The 13454-nt window shown below is 39.2% G+C and overlaps 1 protein-coding gene across 1 annotated transcript; it reads right to left on the reverse strand.

Moving 5' to 3' along the window:
- Nucleotides 1–7906: 7906 nt before the first annotated feature.
- LOC102297762 (olfactory receptor 11A1-like) lies at nucleotides 7907–8833 on the reverse strand. Its single transcript, XM_005943449.1, has one exon. It carries the CDS (start codon nucleotides 8831–8833, stop codon nucleotides 7907–7909), a length of 927 nt encoding a protein of 308 aa, XP_005943511.1.
- Between the last annotated feature and the right edge of the window lie 4621 nt (nucleotides 8834–13454).

Here is a 13454-nt window from a genome sequence, read left to right on the forward strand (position 1 = left end):
GATTTACATTGCTGTGCTTGAGAGCCACCATCTACCGGAACCAAATTCCCTGTATGTGTCTGCACATATACTTGGCCAATAAACACGATTCTGATTCTGATTCTGATTCTGATAACGGGGTCTCATTTTTTGCCGGGGAAGATGCGCTCTTGACCTTCTTCATAACTACACCCACGCTCGGAGCACTGGTCGATGTAATCTTGGAGAGCGTTTAAACTCTCCCCACTCTTCTTTGGCTCTCAGAGGAGGTGGGTGCATGTCTTCCCTGCTGCTGCTTCTATGTCTGTGTCTAGTCTCCTCTAACTCTAACCCTCAAAGAGTCTCAGTCTTGTTCTGTAAAACCGGAAAAAATTGTGAATTTGATCAACTGGCCCCGCAACAAAATTGAAACCCTCCTGGGCCTGGGAGAGTCAGATTGTCCTGCTGAGACGTTTACTGTCCAATACTCGATGGTTGGTTGCGTCCTGTGTCTGGCGACACTCTCAATTGAGGACATTGAATGACATCTACCAATTCAGAAACATGATAACAGAGTTCTGGATGATTGGAGCTGGCTTGGACCTGGCTTATCGAAGAACAAGAACCGGCTACAGCTGTTCAAAATTCCACAAGGATGGTCTACATGATAGACCAAGGGTGTTGTACTCCAGGCCTTGAGGGCCGGTGTCCTGCAGGTTTTAGATGTGTCCTTATTGGGTGTTTTATTGTGTTATGGTGTGATGATATCTGTGCATTCCTGGATTATCCCTTTGTGTTACACATTTCACTGTTTTTTCCTTTGCTACCTAACCTGGCCTGTCTCCCCAATGTGATGTTTGTGTATTTTATGTATGGTCAGCAAGGTCTGTCGTCTCAGTTGTGGGCAATTCATCTCATCTCATCTCATCTCATCTCATCTCATCTTATCTCATCTCATCTCATCTCATCATTATCTGTCCTCCAGGGAGTTAATTATGGTTAATTAGGTTAATTATGATACGATATGGTTAATTATATGACAGTTGATTGGTACATTTGGAACAATGGGACCTTGAAAAAAAAACTTTTGTTAAATTCTAAGCTACCATTTGCTCTTCTTTCTGCCTCATCTCCTGCATCTGATGTCACCTGCAGCATGAGTCACTTACCTTTCCCGTCACCAGTGAAGCTAGTTTTTTTTACTTTTGTATTGGCAGCATTCTGGCTCTGTTTTACTCTTCTGTACCACCTTTAGGAGTCAGTCCAGCAACAGGTAAACACAAGCAAGACCAGGTACTTTTCTTTCAAAAAAGATGTTTAATGAAAATTTTAATTACGGCAAGACTGTCAAAAAACGGTCTTATCCTGGCTTATCTGACTCCCCCATTACATAAGAACATAATTACAGTGCGCCAGAAGCACAAAATACCAAAAAGTGCACTCTCATCCTCAAGAGCCTGAGTCTGCGCCTGAGTCCATTCTGTTTGACATGGAAAGAGTGGAAAACACACACAATCACACACACACACAAGACAACACAGGCTGGCAGTGGGTCAGAACGACTTCTGCGTGCAGCAGAGAAAGGCTAAGACCATGGAAGGGTTCATATGTTCTATTTGAAATCATCAACGATGAGTATGGGCAAAACAAAAACAATCTTTATAAATGTCTTGCTTTTCTTTTAGCTTGTTCTCGAGGTGTTGTTTTTCTTTGATACGATGCTGAAAATGCTCTTGTGAGAAGTTTAAATGTTAATTGCTTATATTTAATAATTTTTAACAGTTCTAAATTCAACCAAGTGTAAAGTCCCTGCTCTTTATTAATATAAATCATGCAAGCTATGCACCAGCCACGCCCAAGTCATACAAACTTCATATTTGAAAAACAGCTCTACAAAGTCAAATAGCTTAAATTCATCATTCATTCCTCAACATTTTCTTCCATATGAGATAGTTCAACTTATGAATTTCTTATTTCTTGTTTTAACTTGATTTGAGTCATAGGGGCTATAACCTTATTGAAGTCTCCAATAAACCGTCTATAAAAATTGGCCAATCTTAGGAACCGTTGCAGCTCCTTCTGAGTCTGGGGCTTGGGCCATTCCACCACAGCCTTTTTCTGGGCCAGAGTTGCCCCTGCTCCACTATGATTCCAAGAAATGACACTTGTATGTGAAACTCGCATTTCTCACCTTTGACGAAGAAATGGTTGTCCAGGAGATTTTGCAGGATGAGACCTAGTGATGGGATTTCCGGCTCCCAACCGGCTCTTCAGGTTGTTTTGTTGCTTTAATTAATTTATTATTAACAACAATATAAAATTCTGTACAAAAGGAATTACTAATGTAAAAAAAAACTCATGGTTTTATTTATATATGTTTATATATAAATATATATGGGGGCCCCTAGAGACAAAGCACGTACAAACTCCAAAACAAATTTCTAGCGTTAACTGAACTTCCAAAACAGCTACCTAGATCACTTAAATTACACAATTGAAAGCATATGTGTATTGTTTGTGTATTTATACACAAGCACTCATATATATTCAAATAATTTAAAAAAATGTTCATTTACCTGTTACTACCACACACCAAATCCGGTCGTTGGTACTTCCTGGCTTGTGTAGCCACTAGGTAACAAAAGCTCAACACTGCACCTTGCACCCTGGAGCACTTCTGTTGTGTTTTGTAGGTGTTTTGGAGTTTGTACATGTTTTGTCTCTAGGGGCCACCGTAAATATACTTCACTCGACATAAAATGTAATAAATAAATCATATAATAGAAAAACAACTATTTACATTTCAACTTTTAACTATTTAAATTTTCAGCTTTTTCCTTTTAAACAAATTTAAAGTGAAACAACACAAAACACTGCAAACCACAACACAATTAAATATAAATGAAAATATGAAAACAAAAAGAAGATGCATATTCTCTGTCATATGGGCCTGCATGAATAAACTTTCTGAATCCTTTATCATCCACAACTGAAAACAGTTGTGGATGATTACTATACCTTTCTAATGTGACGTCCCTCGATCTCTTTCTCTCTCTCTCCCTCCCGCTCTGTTCCTGTGCTACTGCAAGTGTAACTACCGCCCCTCCCCTCTTTTCCAGGCGCAAAGCACAAGGCTCGCATGCGGAGTGAAGCGGGGAAAAAAAGTGCAAGAGAGAGGGTGAGAGAAAGAAGAAAAAAACCACGGCTCCCAATAAGGAGCCGGCTCGCGTCGTTCACGTCAAAGATCCGGCTCTAAGAGCCGTTTCGTTCGTGACCAACACATCACTAATGAGACCGACATGCTTCATGTGGTCAGAGAGATTCTTAGGAAAATTAAGAATATCATCCAGAGAGAGGAAGACAAAGTGGATAATGAAATCTCTCAGAATTTCATTTTCCAGTCCTTGGAATACGGCAGGAGCATTGGTGAATCAGTGAATTTGTGAACGACAAGGCGAGATACTCGTCTGATACCTCAGATACACAAAGTGGTCTCCTTTGCATATCCTGACTAGGTGGTGGTTACACAGGTCCAGGTTAGGGAAAACAGTGCCCCCCTGCAATAACTCAAAAGCGGAGGACAACAGCGTGGTACTTGTTCTTCACCCTTCACACGAGTGAATGTGGATGGCTGAATGATCTCTGCAGCTAGTGAGTCAGTGATGTAGCACTCCTTTGCCTTCCTATCAGGTTTTAAAAGACTATATAGCCAACTGGTGGGCAATGGAGTGCCAGGGAAGAAATCTATAGGCACAGGTATCTTCAGGCAAAACATAAAGGTCAGGCTTATCTGTAAACTCCGAAGGCTCAATAGCAAAAACACTTTACAATAAAGAAGTCAGGTCTTATAGAGTTATTGTCCAGGTGCATTTGATACACACTGGCATATGAGAGGTCATTGTATGTATACTTTTCAGCAAAAGGGTTTTTGATACAATACTGCTGGCACAGTGATCTGGGTTTCCCCCTCCCCTCCACATACATTTTACCAAGACCGTTGAATAGAACTTCCTTCATATAGAAAAAAGATTCTATATGATCATAAGAAATGCCGCATTTCTGCTGTAGTCAATCTCAAAATCTTCTGGATTGTGCAAAAATCCTGATCCACCCCTGAAAGTAAAATACAGCAAAAAATAAGAAAAATCTAAGATTCAGTGGCACTAAGTCCTGTCATTCTTAAAACTATTTTCACCTGTTTAGCAGGATGGATGTTTGCCCAGTGCTGCAGCAGTCATGTCAATGGGGGATCCGGTGGTTTCTCTGTGAATTTCACATTCCCGTGACGCAAATGTATTTGTCACTTTTTAGGGAATCATACTCAAAGTAATGTCAGTAATTCCAAGTTTTAAACACTGCATGGTCATACTCTCTCCCCCACTCCATATTATCCATTGTTGATCTACACATGTCTGTTGCTGCCACAGACATCGCAGGCTCATACGTTATTGCCATGAGACACTTTCACAAACAAAATCCCTGTTTAGTAACGCAGTAACGCAAGTAACAGTAATCTAATTCCTTTTATTGCAAAAGTAATCCCTTACTTAACTTGTTACTTGAAAAGATTTATCAGATCACAGTAACGCGTTACCTTTAACATGTTACTGCCAATCTCTAGTTATCACTATATTCACGTCCTTTTTCAGTTTTCATTTTTAGGTTTAAGTTTTTGTTGTGTGCATGTATCCAAGCGTATGCAACATTGGTATCACACATGAGGCTGGGGGCCCAGAATCGGTCTGGCAAAGACGCCATTCCGGCCTACTGGATGATTTTAGAAAATGTGAAAGGGGGCAAGGCATTCATATTACCCCAAAGTATTGAAGTAATAAATAAAAGATTTTTCAATTTTTGGCATTTTACTGGCTTAATTAGTGCAATGAAGAGAGACAGGAAAGCAGGGGAAGAGAGTTTCCTGTTCATCCCAGTGATCCATAAATAAACAATTTAATGAGGAAAAAAACCTTCATGTTCTTTCACCTACTATTTAATCTACTCTAAAAAATGCCATTCCTTTTTGTTTTAGTTTAGTTTAGTTTTGTTGTTGGTTTTTGGAAATAGCCTGGATGGAAACAGTAACTTCCACATCTACAGCCAGTTTAAGATTTTAAGCAAAATCTGGGACTCTCCACTGAACTGAAGAAGTAAAATGTCTTCAAGGAACTTAAAGAAGTCCAGTTTTCCAAGCTCCTTAGATTGGTTTTGCAGATGATCACAAAATAGCATTTTACAGTCAGGAAATCCCCCAAATCTTAATCCAGTTGAGACAGTCAATCCTTATAATGCAAGTGAACAAACAAAGAGCCACAAACTGTGATCACCTTGGAGCTCTGATAAGGCAGGAATGGATGGCCATCAATCATCATTTGGCCACAGAGAATTTCAGAAGTTATGAAGAAGAATCATCACTGTACACACTGCATAAATTTGATTTCTTTCCCAATTAAACTCTTTAATCTCATGAAATGCTTGTGATTGTTCTTCATTATGCTGAAGCAGAAATCAAGTGAACATCATGCTGTATAAGAAAAATTCAAAAGGAACAAGTTAACTGGCGTTGATCTGGAGGTAGTTCAGCTTGTGGACTGGTGCCAGCTGAACTACCTCCAGATCAACGCCAGTAAAACCAAGGAACTGGTGGTAGACTTCCGCAGGCACAAGCATTCTCCACTTCAACCACTGAACATCCAAGGTATGGACATTGAGGCTGTGGACAGCTACAGGTACCTTGGTGTTCATCTGAACAACAGACTGGACTGGACTCATAACTCAGACGCCCTCTACAGGAAAGGGCAGAGCAGGCTGTACCTGCTGCGGAGACTCAGGTCATTTGGAGTGGAGGGCCCACTCCTGAAGACCTTCTATGACTCTGTTGTGGCTTCTGCTATCTTTTATGGTGTGGTCTGCTGGGGCGGCAGCATCTCTGCTGGGGACAGGAAGAGACTGAACAGGGTGATCCGAAGGGCCAGCTCTGTTCTTGGATGCCCTCTGGACCCAGTGGAGGTGGTGAGTGACAGGAGAACGGTGGCTAAGCTGTCATCCCTGTTGGACAACATCTCCCACCCCATGCAGCAGACTGTGACAGCACTGAGCAGCTCCTTCAGTGGGAGACTGCGGCACCCACGGTGTGGGACGGAGAGATTTCGCAGGTCTTTCCTCCCCACTGCTGTCAGACTCCATAATAAAAACTTTAACTGATCAAACACACACATCCATACATATGCAATAATACTAAGTGCAATAATCCTTTCTGTCATCGTTGTATTTTTACTCAGTTGTATATAGCATTTGTATTTGTATTCTATTTTTTATCTTATTGTATATTTATTTTTATTTTATTCTACTGTATATAGTATTTTATTTATTCTATTCTGTACAGTTGTGTACTGTATTTATTCTTATTGTATCCTAATTTTTGCCTCATAACTTTTGCACTGTCCACTTCCTGCTGTGACAAAACAAATTTCCCACGTGTGGGACTAATAAAGGTTATCTTATCTTATCTTATCTTAAATAAGTCAATCATAAGACATCACCAGAATAACAGCAGCAGAAACTTATTTTAATAGTTTTGCTGCCCGCTAGAGGTAAAGTAGGAACCAATTTTCTTTTGTGCACTGTCCACTTTCTGCTGTGACATAACAAATTTCCCACGTGTGGGACTAATAAAGGTTATCTTAGGTTTGGAGGTCTGGAGTGATTGACCCAAAATTGGTGCAAATTTCACTAGTCTGTATAGGTGCTTGATGTTAGGCACCTGTGGCCATGTAAATGAATGGAACACTTGTATTCAATGATTTTTATGGGTTAATATGTTAAAAGTATTCACTTAATGTGTGACTGAGAATGGACCTTACCGAGACAATTTCAAGAAATAAATGACAAACCTTTGTTAAGGTGTAGCAAATGGCAGCACAAACATGAGCACAAAGAAAAGTACTGGAAACACACAGGGAAGATAAGACTGTTTCAGTGAAGGCAAGAAGGCAAGCGCTATTATAATTTGCTGCATATGGAGTGGATGTTAACGAGGAGGATATTAGGAAGAGAGAGCCAATGCTGGCCCAGTCTTTTCAGGCTGTGATGAATACTGCCATGACTGCCCTATTTCCATGGCTTGGAATCCTGATTTAGGTCTGATATATGAAAGCACATGACATACCAGAGGATATATGGAATGTTAATTTCACTGGTGATATTTCTCTGGCTACCTATCAATGATAAATCATGCATTTAAGCAAGGCAAAGTTTTACTAATATTACATGAGTTGTAACAAGTTGTAACACCTGTAAACTGTAACTTTAAGGCAGTCCAAAATACCACTAAGTTGGACACCAAATCTACCCATAGCAATATTTAAAAATGAAGGCTACAAAGACAGTTCTCTGTCTCATACACACAGTTTTGCGCACAAATGACACATAACTCTATAAAGTAATGTTATATATATTTGATTTCTGACTGAATAAAATATGTCTTGTAATAATATCCTATGTTCAGCATTAGCACATTACATTTGTTGCAAATACTATTTAGTAAAGATGTGTCTCTAATCATGTTTTTAATTCCTCTTCCGGCCCTGCACCAGCTGCTGCAGCAGTAGAACTTGTTCACATTATGTTTAATCAGAATCAGAATACATTAATAACCCTAAGGAAATAATATAAAACTAGGCTTGTAAGAATAGGCAGTATTCCTTAAGAAAAATGAAAAAAATAAAAATAAAATAAGCATCAGCAACAACTAAATCCAAAACAACAACAATAACAAGATAGTTTTAGCTGTGATTAGGATGTCTGTGAGTGCTTGAGTAGTCGAGTATGAATGGCTATATTTACCTGGAATAGGCATTTAGGGTCACTGCTGCTACTTGCATGCAAGTACAATTGATTTCAACTATATCAGTTTGTAAGTTAAAAAATGAGTATTGACAGTCTTGATACATTAGTTTTTTTTGACAGCGCAGAACAACCTTTTGAGGTGTTTAGAAATCTCCTTCATTTTTAGTCCATATATAATTGGATTGAAAAGGGGAGGATACATTACAATTTGCAAAGTCAATATGGAGTGTACAATCTTTGGAAAATTAGACTCCAGACCAGAAACAATGACATCAAATGCACACAAACACAAATAGCTGATCAAAACTATCAAGTGGGGCAAACAGGTCTGTGCAGCTTTTCTCCTGACTTCTTTACAGCTTTGATAGGATATCACAAGGATCCTGGTGTAAGTGAAGAATATGAAAACCGCAGGGAGAATTGCAACATTAGATAGTACAACCATATCATATACAGTTTGTGCTTTTGAATACACACATAGAAGCTTGTAAATTGTATTGTTGCAAAAAATTCCAGTGAAAGTAAAGTTACAGATTTTTTTATTGGCCATTAATACAGCTACCACTGCAACCTGAGAAGAGGGCACAATCCAAGCTAAGGTTAAAAAAATGCTGATAGTATTTTTTGTCATGATCATTGGATATTGCAGAGGTTTGCATATAGACACATATCTGTCATAGGCCATGGCAAACAAGAGTAAAAATTCTGAACCACCCAAAGAGTAAAACATAAAAAACTGAAAGAGACAGACGGAATAAGGTATGATCTGTCTTTTAGATAAAAAGTCAGTCAAAAGCTTTGGATAAATAACAGTGCTTAACATAACAGAGTTCAATAGCAAAGCTGCAATAAAAATGTACATCGGCTCATGGAGACTTTTCTCAACCACAATGAGGAATACAATGGCAAAATTACAGCAGAGTATCAGAATGTATAAAGTAAACATGATCATAAAATAAAGATATCTGTATTTGTTCACTTGGAAAAACCCATCAAGAGTTATGTATGACACATTTAATGCCAGCTCCATTAAAATGATGAACCAAAATTTTAATAAATAAAAAGAGATATGACAGCAAGTGAGAGAAAACAGAAAGTGAACACCTACCTTATCCTGATCGGCATATGAGTGGACTTAAGAAAGTGAATGTTTTGACTTCTACTTGGACTCTGTTCATAAACCTGCTTCACCCTCTATGGACTTCATCCCTAACTCTCCAGTGCAGTCCTGTGTTGAACTGTTTTCTCAGTACTACCCCCACTGTTTTTGGACTATTAAAACATTTAAGGAATTTCTTGTTTCCTGATTACAAACAGTTTATTGTGACTATTTGTAAAATTGTATTTATTTTGTAAGAATTTTTCGATTCATCTAAAAAAATACTGTTTGTCCTTTGTAGTGTTATAGTAAAAATGCATACATGTCCTCACTGTAAAAAAAATCTTATCACAAGACTGCAAGTAGTGTGAAAAACTAAGTACACACTGGTTGCTTCTATAGTAATTAAGTAACAAGGTGCTAATATTTAAATGCACCTCATTAATTGATCATGAACAAGTATGAACATATAGGTTCTATGTAAAAAATTATTATATATATGAAAAAGGTTATTAGAAAAAAAATACCTAAGCAAATATAAGCAAAAACCTGCTGAATGTAATGACAGTACAATTACAAAAAGACTGAAAGACTGAGGTATGGCTTATTTAGAAAAGCTCCCAGGAGAAAGGTTTGTGAGGTTACATCTAAACAAACCACAAGAATTCTGAAACAATGTCCTTTGTAGAGATGAGACCAAAGGGGGGATGCATACCCAAAATATCTATCCATCCATTTCTTCCACTTATCTGGGGTGGCGACTCCATCCCTTCTCAGCTGTGGACAATGGCCTTAAACTTGGAGGTGCTGATTCCCTTTCCTGACGCTTCACACTTGGCTGCTAAGTACTCCAGTGTGAGCTGGAGGCCACCACCTGATGAAGCCAACAGAACCTCATCATCTGCAAAGTGCAGAGACAAGTTTCTGAGACCACCCAAGTGGAAGCCTTCCGCCGCTTGGTTAGAAATTCTGTCCATAACAATTATGAACAGAATTGTGACAAAAAACAACCCCGGTGGAGTCTAACATCCACCAGCGACAACTTCGACTTGCAATGGCTGTATAAAGACCGAATGGCTCTTAGCAACGGGCCAAACAGCCCATACTCCTGAAGTTCCTCCCACAAAATTCCTCATTCAAGTCCAGAAAACTCATGTAGACTGGTTGGGCAAACTTCCACACATCCTCAAATATCCTCAAGAGGATAAAGAGCTGGTCCAGTGTTCCACAACCATGATGAAAACAGCATTGTTCCTCGTGTATCCGAGGTTCAACTAACACACTCTCCTGTGCAGCACCCTGGCATAGACATTTCAGAAAGGCTGAGAAGTGTGATCCCCCTGTAGTTTGAGTACACCCTCTGGTCCCCCTTCTTAAAGATCCACTATCCCAGCCTGCCATTCCAGACGTACCACCCCAGATCTCCATGCAGCACTTTAGAAGAGTACCAACCAGGACAGTCCTCCAACATCCAGAGCCTTCAGGAACTCAGGGTGAACCTCATTCACCCCAAGGGCTCTGCTACTAAGGAGTGGTTTTACTTCCTCAGTGACCTCACCTCCAGTGATGGATGAGTCGTCAACTTTGACAAAGTCAAACCCTTCTCCAGTAAACTGGTTCTGAATCCCAAGCAGTACGTTGAGGTGAGGCTGACTATAACTAGATGTTACTTATCAACCTTATGCACCAGCTCAGGGTCCTTCCCCACCAGCAAGGTGACATTTCATGTCCCAGTCTTCAGCCTTGGTAGCTGGGTATCAGTCTGCCTGTCACAGGCTGGGTCTCTGACCCAGCGCTCTGAGTTCATGTTTGTATTTGTCTCATTTTGTTATGTGATTTAGTTTGTGTTATTTCCTATCTGCCTTTAGTTTAGGCAGTTATTGTTCCTGGGTTTTCTATGTTTTGGGGTTTTGTATTTATTCATCACATATTAGGTCTGTTAAGTTGTGTTGTCATGTTTTAGTATTTCCTGTTTTATTCTGACAATGTCATGTGTTCTTTGTTTATTGTATTTAGCTTTCCTCTCCTGGTCCTGTCATTAGGTTTATGTCTGTCAGCTGTTTCCCCCATGTGTCTCCACTTCCCCTGATCACCTCATGTATGTATTTAAGCCCTTTGTTTTCTGCATGCCATTGTCAGGTCGTCTGCTCATCCATGTCTCATCTCCAGGTACCCGTGTCAGTTCATTATGGTTAAGGTTTTTCATGTTTTATTATTAGTTCACCCAGTTTAGGTTATTGTTTAGTTTTCACCCATGCCCTATTATTTTGTACCCTCGTTGCTAGCCTCAATAAATTGCTTGTTTGTCAATCCACACCACGTTTTGGTCTGCGTTTGAGTCCTCCTCTGCAACACATACGGTCTGCCCCAGCCAGACCGTGACACTGCCAGGGCCTCCACCCTTGGTTGCTGCCCAGCAGACATTACACTGGACCCCTTCCTGTGGGTGTAGGACCTACAGAAGGGTGGGCCCATGCCCCTTCTTTGGGCACCCTCCCTCCCCAGGACTGGCTCCTGGACAAGGCAAACAAATGCCTGCAAACTTCAATGAACTGAAGCAACACTGTTAAGAACAGTGAGCCAAAATTCCTCCACAATGATGTGAAAGATTTAAAGAATGACGATAGTCATACAGAAACTGATTAATCCCTATCCTCTCTGTTCAATTAATTAATAGCATTGTGTTAGGCATACAAAATCTGCTGTATTATTCATTTTATTAAATATTCAGTTAGAGCTGACATGTTTCTTTACACTGCCACTGACATCCTTCTTGGTTAAGTCTGTTTTTTGAAGTATGTGACAGTTATCTCAAAAAGTTGACTCTGTTCATCTGGACAGAATGTCTCAGTGGGAGCAACATTTTGTCACTCATCCAAGTGACTTCGTGGATGAAATGTTTGTCCCACTGAAAACGTTACGTCCAGATGAACAGAATCAACTTTTTGGGATTTCCTTACCTGGATGATTGAGCATGCATCAATATATGTAACAGTTTGTGTTGTGTTTTTTTTGTATTGTTTGAGCCAGTGTGCCAATTGAAGGACCCTTTGGTTTCATATGTCCCAAAATGATGATTGATTGATTGATTTGTTTTATTGTTTCATGATCTAAAACACCATTACTGTGAAAACCATTTTTTATTTTTTAGAAATATATAACATTTAGACCAACAATATATGTGAAACAGTACTCTGTGAATTTAAACATTGACATTTTAAAAATGTTCATTATCTACAATCTTTTTCTCCATAGATATTAGTTACTTACATCAGGAACACTGAGCACAAAAAAACAAGGGAATAAACACCAGACAAGACAAACCCTGGGAGAGGAAATTAACATTTGTTATTGTATTGTTTCCCTAAAGAGTTGTCTTATGGTTCTTGAGAGTTGCCTGATGTGCACGTGTGAGTGAGGGGTGGAGAAAACATTATAAGAGAAACATTAATATAAAATTACTCTTAAATTTAGACTTATTTTTGTACAGTGTTATTAAAATATCCCCCTTTCATACATTTTTAATCACAGTGAAAGGAGAAAGCCATCAATATTTGTTACCAGATTGCATGAGTTAAACAAAACCTCCGGGATAAACAGGTCTATACAGCTTTAAAAAAAATCTCTAAAATTTCAATATCAGAATAAAACAACATAAAAATCATACATAAAGAGTAGTATTCCACCAGTGACTGATGACTAATAATGGTGTCAGGAATGTCACACTCAGAAATGCAAGTTTGTAAACTGTTGACCGTCCGAATGGGGTCTGGAATGTGGGGCCTCCCTGCTGCTGCGGAGTTGGGGCGGTCTGCTTCTCCCCACCGCAGGGAAAAGGCAGCTGCCCCTCTGTTGGTCTTCCTTGGTCTCTTGTGTTCTGGGGGCCTCTGCAGTAAATCCGTTGGGCATCTTTCTTCGCCTTTAGACAATAATTCTGATGGCAAAAGAACCAAATGGGACAGGAAAAAAAAAAAAAAAAAGAAAAGAAGCAAAGCTAAACCAAGGGAATTATGGAGGACTATAAAGATCATTCAGTGTTTCACAGACAAACTGGATGGGTTAAAAACACCATCACTTTAACCCATATGGAAAAGAAATAGTAAAAACTTATATGATTTACTCATGAAAGTGGCCACTTTCTCATTACTTTCATATATTGTTTTAGTAAGTATCCAAAACATACAAGTTTCATTATATAATTTTTCAAGGGATCTTATATCTGTTTTCACTCTTGTATGCTTTTCATACAAGTTTCACACAAGACAGATACAAACTTTATAAGATTTATATCTTTTCCATATGGGAAAGGTCAGTACCGTCTCTATTTTCTGAGGAGGCTGAGGTCCTTCAACATTAGTGATGTGTCGAACGAAACGGCTCTTAGAGCCGGATCTTTGAAGTGAACGACGCGAGCCGTGAGATTTTTTTTCTTTCTCTCGCCCTCTCTCTCGCCCTTTTTTTAAAATATATGTTGATATATATGTTTTGGAAGTTCAGTTAACTCTAGGAATGTGTTTTGGAGTTTGTACATGCTTTGGAGATATTATATATA

This window comes from Haplochromis burtoni, unplaced genomic scaffold (genome assembly GCF_018398535.1).
Source record: "Haplochromis burtoni strain Fernald_Lab_line unplaced genomic scaffold, NCSU_Asbu1 Contig_370, whole genome shotgun sequence".
NCBI lineage: Eukaryota > Metazoa > Chordata > Actinopteri > Cichliformes > Cichlidae > Haplochromis > Haplochromis burtoni.